General features: G+C 44.3%; 1 protein-coding gene across 1 annotated transcript in view; it reads left to right on the top strand.

Annotated features, from left to right (window-relative positions):
- Positions 1–8,546, top strand: part of FNDC3B (fibronectin type III domain containing 3B) — a 263,394-nt gene that overhangs the window by 147,577 nt on the left and 107,271 nt on the right. The window contains exon 4 of the mRNA XM_028731578.2: positions 6,220–6,296. Within this exon, the coding sequence (XP_028587411.2) occupies positions 6,220–6,296 (77 nt within the window). The remainder of the gene's footprint in view (positions 1–6,219; positions 6,297–8,546) is intronic.

Below are 8,546 nucleotides of genomic sequence, written 5' to 3'. Positions count from 1 at the left end.
TGTTAAACACCTTGGCTTTGGCGAAATGCTGTAAACCTAATTTAATTTTAGTGCTGTATATCCAGTAAAAGTAACTAGGCTTGAGGTTTCTGGCCACATTCCATGTTGACCCCAAAACAGGATGGGGCTTAGTCCTCTAGGACCTCTGCACCTTGGCTTGTTTTTCCTCCATGGTTGTGGAGGTAAGAACTTGGACTGAATGGTCTGGGGTGGGGAGGTGGGAGAAGGGAGATAGCCAGCCTGTACCCCTTTTCCCATGAAATGAGCCAACATTTACGTGACTTAATGGGCACAAAGTTCCCCAATAGAGTTGGGGAGAAGATCAGCATGGAGCTTTCATCCCTTCCGGCTGGATAAATCTGATCTAATTCTTTGGGGAGCACAAGAGAATTGGATGAGTGAGTGAGGGGATACCAGACTGGCACCAGTTTTCCAGGGCTCCAAACATGGCCATCTCCCAGCCCTACCTTAAGAGATACTAGGGATTGAACCTGGGTTCTTCTGCTCTACTACTGAGCTCTTGCCTCTTCCCTCTGTGGAGTTACAGGGAACCAGGCAGAGGGCCTTCTCATTAGTGGTGACTGCCCTGTGGAATACTCTCCCATCAGATCTCAAGGAGAAAATTAACTATACAACTTTTAGAAGACATCTGAAGGCAGCCCTTAATGTTTGATGTTTTACAGTGGTGCCCCGCAAGACGAATGCCTCGCAAGATGAAAAACCCGCTAGACGAAAGGGTTTTCCGTTTTTGAGTTGCTTCGCAAGACGATTTTCCCTATGGGCTTGCTTCGCAAGACAAAAACGTTTTGCGAGTCTTGCAATTTTTTTTCGCTTCCCCCCCCCCTTTTTTCTAAGCCGCTAATAGCCTTTTAGCCGCTAAACCGCTAATAGCGCTAAGCCGCTAATAGGGTTGCTTCGCAAGACGAAAAAACCGCTAGACGAAGAGACTCGCGGAACAGATTATTTTCGTCTTGCGAGGCACCACTGTATTATGTTTAGAAATTTGTTGGAAGCCGCCTAGAGTGGCTGGGGCAACCTAGTCAGATGAGTGTGCTACAAATAAATTATTACTATTATTATTATTATTATTATTATTATTATTAATGATGATGATGATGATGATGTTGATGATAATTTACAAATGGTTCCTTCCTTACAAATTGTTTCTAAGTGCTAAGTTCTGTCCATTCAGGAAATGACTCTCGCCACTGATATTTGTAAGTTCTTATTGTCTTCTTGCAAGCCATCTTTGGCATGCATATATATAGGTAAAGGGACGCCTGACCATTAGGTCCAGTCGTGACCAACTCTGGGGTTGCAGCGCTCATCTCGCTTTATTGGCCGAGGGAGCCGGTGTACAGCTTCTGGGTCATGTGGCCAGCATGACTAAGACACTTCTGGCAAACCAGAGCAGTGCACGGAAACGCTGTTTACCTTCCCGCCGGAGCGGTACCTTCTGATCAGCAAGTCCTAGGCTCTGTGGTTTAACCCACAGCGCCACCAGCGTTCCTTTGCATGCGCGCGCGCGCACACACACGCACACACACATATATATATGTGCATGCGCGCTCAAAGCAGAGCTATTCATTAATATATATATATATATATATATATATATATATATATATATATGGTCAAAACCCACGATAAAACAGCAGTATATAAAATTGCCGTGTTTCTTTCTGTGAGTTTAGCATTCATTTATGTGGGTCGTGTTGCCAAGGCCAGTCTTTTAATAGATGCACTGAGTTGTCCCAGGCGGGAGACGGTTTCTAGGTCTAACGCAGAGTCCCCACTTCCAAGTTGTTTTGATAGCGGCAACGGGAGACGAGAAATGAAATGTGTGCTAAAGTCATTTGCCCAGCCCTGAAATAGAGGCAGCGAAGAAAACATCATACAGCAGTAAATCATTCACCTGTCCAACATTCTTTAAAGCCCTTTCCCCAAATGACTTTAACAGTCTGAGGGTCACACCTGAGGTTAAGAGTCTGCTTGTGCAGAGCACTTCTGACGATAAAACGCAATTTTTAAAACATTGAATCCGAGGCATTTACGGACAGCAGAGTCTGTTGCATGTGAGAGTTTGGTTTCATCCCGAATGGCGGCTGTTACTTTATAGACGGATTGACAGATGTTTCTCAGACAGGTTCTATAACGGGGCCAATTTGAGTGTCAAAGCAGTTAGCGCCTGCTTAGGTGTGAGAACTTAAAAGTGCAGAATTTTTTGTAATTCTCGAATTGCAGGGCATGTGTGTTAATTTTGAGGAGATTTTGACATATCTGATAGGGACTTGTTAATAAGGACCAGTGCTATATTTCTATACTCATCACAAACGCCTCCCTTGTTCTTTTAGAATGGCAATGGCTCTCACCTGAGAGGTGCTGGCTTAAAAAAAGCCTTCATAAGGACGTATTTTAACGATAGATAAAACATGATTGGGGGTGGATGTGTATTGCGATAAGTAATACCCATGGAACCCAAGACAGCTTTTGAGAAGCTGATCAGTTAAATGCTACACTCTTGATACAGCTAGAGAGTCACACTTGCAGTCCTAACCATGTCTACTCAGAAGTAAGACTCAATTCATTGAGGCATGGGGGGCAGGGTTGCAGCCTAAATTCCATATAAAGTAATGGTGCATGTCTGACTTTAATTCCTATTGCTTCTAATGGCTCTTAGTGACGGATAATTTTATCTTGATGGAGACCGGAAGCTTTTAACAACTGTTTCAAGGTAGCGTGTGTTTGTCTGTGAGTATCTGTGTCACTCCTCTTTGCCTCAGTTTAAGACAAGCCTTGTAAATAAATGCATCTGCAAAAGTTATGGCCTATGTACTCCCAGCTGTACTTATAGGAAACGTAGGAGGCTGCCTTGTTGTTGTTTAGTCATGTCCGACTCTTCGTGACCCCATGGACCAAAGCACGCCAGGCACTCCTGTCTTCCACTGCCTCCCGCAGTTTGGTCAGACTCATGCTAGTAGCTTCAAGAACATTGTCCAACCATCTCGTCCTCTGTCATCCCCTTCTCCTTGTGCCCTCCGTCTTTCCCAACATGAGGGTCTTTTCCAGGGAGTCTTCTCTTCTCATGAGGTGGCCAAAGTATTGGAGCCTCAGCTTCAGGATCTGTCCTTCCAGTGAGCACTCAGGGCTGATTTCCTTCAGAATGGATAGGTTTGATCTTCTTGCAGTCCATGGGACTTTCAAGAGTCTCCTCCAACACCATAATTCTAAAGCATCAATTCTTCAGCGATCAGCCTTCTTTATGGTCCAGCTCTCACTTCCATACATCACTACTGGGAAAACCAGGAAGGCTGCCTTACATTGAGTCAAACCATTGGTCCATCGAGCTCAGTATTGAGGGTTTGAAACATTCACAGCCCTGCCTGGAGATGCCAGGATTGAACCCAAGACATTCTGCATGCAAAACAGATACTTCTATCACTGAACAATGGCGCAGCCTATCTTATGATAGAATGCAAGAAGGGGAGACTTTATTTCTGATGTTGTGACCAAGGCGTTTTGGTCATGATAACCAGAAAGCCACCAATTTGTAATTTAAGTTTGTGGAAAGCCTGCCCCTCTTGATGGTGAAATTTCCAGACCTGGAATTTTAGACTTCTTCCGGCATTTCACTTAGAATCATTGTAGAAGTAAGACATATGGTGTCTTTAAACCATTCCCTGTATGGTTTCCTATTTTCCATTTTACCTAGATTTATGTAGCTCGGCACCCTAATGCTTATGGCACATGAGCTGCTATATTTGCATTTGATACTTCAGAAAGGAACTTTCGACATCCAAGGTTGGAGTTTTGAGTGGAAACTTTTAAGTCTCTTGCTTATATAACCACATTCCTTGGTTAATCCAAACTGCTGAGGTAATGAGTTTTGTGGTCTTCATATGTTCCTGAGATAGTTCTTCACATATGTAAAAACTGAGCACGATCGGAAACTTTTGGAAGGGAAAGTTTCATCTAGGCCAGTGGGTTACAAAGTGGAGATCCTTGTGAATGGCTATTCCCTTTGCTCCTTTACCGTCCTGTACCTGTTTGCTCAATAGGTGTCAATGCAGATGCCACACGTAGGCTTGAAACTGAGCAGCAACCAGCTCACTTGCCCAGGGCCAATAATTTTATGCTGAGTATTCCGTCAAGCTGGAATTTGCAGGCTCAGACCTTCCCCCAGTGTTATCCATCTGATTTTGTGTGGTTGTATGTGTTGTCATGATAGTTAATGTGTGCCTGCAGACCTTTTGTGAATGCCAGTGTGTGTGGATCACTAAGCAGTTTCAAGAACTGATGTATCACAACGGCTAAGAGACCAAGGTGCAAATTTGGAAAGTTCCTGGTTTGTCTCTCTCACGATGCGCTATCACCTCACTAGGTTGCTTTGAGTGAGCCAATGTCTCTCAGCCTCATCCCCCACAACCCCTACAATAATACTGACCTACTGCATGGGGTTCTAAGGATCCCAGCATTACAATGGTACCTCGGGTTACATACGCTTCAGGTTACATACGCTTCAGGTTACACACTCCGTTAACCCAGAAATATTGCTTCAGGTTAAGAACTTTGCTTCAGGATGAGAACAGAAATTGTGCTCCGGTGGCGTGGCAGCAGCAGGAGGCCCCATTAGCTAAAGTGGTCTTCAGGTTAAGAACAGTTTCAGGTTAAGTATGGACCTCCGGAACAAATTAAGTACCGTATTTTTTGCTCTATAAGACTCACTTTTTCCCTCCTAAAAAGTAAGGGGAAATGTGTGTGCGTCTTATGGAGTGAATGCAGGCTGCGCAGCTATCACAGAAGCCAGAACAGCAAGACGGATCGCTGCTTTCACTGCGCAGCGATCCCTCTTGTTGTTCTGGCTTCTGAGATTCGGAATTTTTTTTTCTTGTTTTCCTCCTCCAAAAACTAGGTGCGTCTTATGGTCTGGTGCGTCTTATAGAGCGAAAAATACGGTACTTAACCCGAGGTACCACTGTATATATGTGAAGCCCTTTACAGACTCTTAAAGTGATTTATAAATCGTAGAATATTTGCTAGATTATTATGATTTACTGAGGGTGGCTTGTCGTGGACTTAGACCTCCAGAAGATTGAATTCTATGCAAAGCCATATAATGGGCATGACCACTTCTGGGGTATAGTGCCAGCCTTCTTGAAGGCCTTCTCTTGCACCCAGCCTGGTGCCATCCAGATGTTTGTGGCCAAGGGGTGGTGTAGACCAAAACGTCTGGAGGGCACTGGCTTGTGGGAGTCTGGTGTAGATTTTGAGGGGCATGGTAGAAGAGCTGATAGTGTTGCATTTTGGCTGAGGAGACACGCTCAATTCGCTGCCCAGCCATGAAATTCGCTGTCTGGCCTTTGGAAGTCAACATGTGTCAGCCTGACCTACCTTGTAGGTTTGACCTGGAGGTAAAAATAGTGTGGTTTCAAGTATGCCACCCTAAGCTGCTTGTGGAAAACAAATGTAATAAATCAGTTGTTCACAAAATTGGCACTGGTGTTTGCTGATTATAATTCTAGATTGAATTGGTTCAGAAATTCTAATAAAAACACCAGTTATATGCAACTGGAATAATGTGGCTTCACCCACTTTTGCCTAGAAACACGTTTATATTATTATTTTCACTTTATGTTTATATATTCAAATAAACAAACAAAAAACCTTCCAGTCAGATTGTTTCACTTTAAATGTTTATAAGGTGCACTCGTGGAACAAGTTATATCTCTCCCAAGGGGACTGGTGTTGCTCGTGGGTTATGTAAATATGCCAGGAAGCCCAACTGCATGAGTGGAAGTTCTTAAACATTCCTGGAGTGATGTGTGAGGAGCGATTGAGGTGGTATCAGCTATGTGCTTCTGGGGAGACAGTGGTACCTCGAGTTACAAACAAGGTTAGAAACTCTTCAGGTTACAAACTCCGCTAACCTGGAAGAGATACCTTGAGTTGAGAACTTTGCCCCAGGATGAGAATGGAAATCGTATGCTGGCGGCGCAGCCGCAATAAGAGGCCCCGTTAGCGAAAGCACGCCTCTAGTTAAGAACAGTTTCAGGTTAAGAACGGACCTCCAGAACAAATTAAGTTCATAACTAGAGGTACCACTGTAGAGCATGTCAATATCAAAACTGGTTCTACAGATGTCCTAGAGTCTTTCAGCACAGTACACATGAACATAAAGCATATCTTAATCGTTTGGTTTTCCTCTTTCTGTCTTAACAGGACCCGCAGAGGTTCCCATGATGTCGCCAAATGGATCTATTCCTCCCATACATGTGCCTCCAGGTTATATATCACAGGTATGCTTTTTTCAGCAAAATAATTTGGGTGCCGGCAGGATGTGTCATTTCAAACATTTGCACGGAAATCAACATCCCGCCTTCTCTCTCTTTTCGTGCGCAAGCTTCTAGCCCTCATGGTGGCAACCTGATCCCACCCATGAAGGCACCCGCAGGGTTCTAGGCGACAAAATTGTGTGCTTCCTCTTTGCCTCCAGCTCAAAATGCCTCTTGTTGAGTCCCTCCCGCTGGTTGGTCAAAGCCACCCTTCCATGGAACTCCGCAGAAGGAATTGGGAAGAGGGTTTGCAGATCTGCTTCCTCCTCTCTGACTAATAATAATAATAAACTTTTATTTATATCCCACCCTCCCTGGCCGAATTCGGGCTCAGGGCGGCTAACATCAGATATACAGTGGTACCTCGGGTTACATACGCTTCAGGTTACATACGCTTCAGGTTACAGACGCCGCTAACCCAGAAATATTACCTCGGGTTAAGAACTTTGCTTCAGGATAAGAACAGAAAACGGGCTCTGGCGGCGCGGCAGCAGCAGGAGGCTCCATTAGCTAAAGTGGTGCTTCAGATTAAGAACAGTTTCAGGTTAAGTACGGACCTCCGGAATGAATTAAGTACTTAACCCGAGGTACCACTGTATAACATTAGAATAAAATCAAACAATAATTAAATTACCTCCTAAAAACAGGTCAAAATCAAATTAAAGTCTAATTAGATGGCTTTCCGCAGGGTTAGGGTTAGATAGTGGCAGAAGGGGAAGATCTCTCCCAACTATCCCTGGATCATCCATTTGGACGTCCCCATCTGATCTTCCTCCCTCCTCTTGCATCTAGGGCTGCTCTACATTACCACGAAGAGTAAGCTTTGTGAAATCAGCCCTTTAACATCTGAATATAGCAGCTGGCCGTGTAGTCATAGGAAAAGCTATATATTGTCTCTCTCTATTCCCCCCGCCCCATATTCTCCCCGTTGAATTGAAACATACTTCCCGCCATGTGGAAAACGAATGTTCTGTTTTTTCAAATGACTTCATACCAAGTAACAGCTTGAAGCACGTAGTAGTCACTTGGTGTAGCTTTTCTGTTGTTGTTTGTTGGTGCTGATGTTATAATAGCTGTGTTCGCCTTATTTGCTCTTGCCCGGGCCCAGCGATGTCGGTAATTAATAGGACTATTGAGTGATTATTTAATTTGCCTTCTGTTTGTTTTGGCACTGGGATGACAAGGATGTAAAGGAAATAAGAACATTCCAGCTTGCGAACGAAAACATATTTTGACTTTGGTTTGGTCAGCCCTCGGAAGGCTGCGTCTTGAGAGCCAGGCAGAAAGCAGATACCCCTGTGGAGAAGTAACAAGGCCTATTAGGTGAAAGCTATAAAACCCACCCCACCCCATTTTGTTGCACCAACCCTTTGGACTACGGAGTTTTAGCCTCAAACGTTACCTTTGCTGCCCATTGATTGAAGCTCTGGATTGAAGCCACCTAGGTTCTGGGAAAACGATCTGCAGAAAGAGCTGGCTTGTGTGGGGCAAGGTCGGCTTTGTTGACCATCAGCAGGTGAAAAATAATAATAATAATTTATTATTTGTACCCCGCCCATCTGGCTGAGTTTCCCCAGCCACTCTGGGCGGCTTCCAACAAAGATTTAAAATACATTAAAATGTCACACATTCAAAACCTCCCTGAACAGGGCTGCTGTCAGATGTCTTCTAAATGTCAGGTAGTTGTTTATCTTTTTGACATCTGATGGGAGGGCGTGAACAGCTGTAGAGCCTCTTTAAACCAGAAAGGTGCACAATGTTTATGGGGTTGCAGGATGGGGACTCCTTTTCCAACTGCTCTGCAATCCTCCCCCATCCTTTGCTTCTTCCTCGAAGATCTCCCTTCCCTCAACTCCCCCTGTTTCTGAAACACAAAGAAGAATGGAGAAGCCACCTCTGTCTCTTTTCAGCCTTGCCTGTGTTTCTCCTCACTGCTGAAGCCTTAGTTTTGTAAGCTACTTGCAGCCAATGATCTGTTTCTTGCTGCCCATTCCGTAAAACATTACATACTTTGATAGTGCTCTATATATACAGTGGTACCTCGGTTTTCGAATTTCTCCGCTGACAAATTTCTCAGCTTTTGAATGCCGTAAACCGAAAAATAAATGCTTTGGTTTTGGAACATGCTTCGGAAGTCAAACATGCCACGGGGCTTCTGCTGAGTGCAAGATTCTGAGGCCTAGCTGTCGGCTGTTGAGTTTTCACTTTTTGAAC

Source organism: Podarcis muralis, chromosome 6 (assembly GCF_964188315.1).
Source record: "Podarcis muralis chromosome 6, rPodMur119.hap1.1, whole genome shotgun sequence".
In the NCBI taxonomy this organism is placed as follows: Eukaryota; Metazoa; Chordata; class Lepidosauria; order Squamata; family Lacertidae; genus Podarcis; species Podarcis muralis.
Note: the sequence above shows the minus strand (reverse complement) of the source record. Positions and strands in the feature narration are given on the sequence as shown.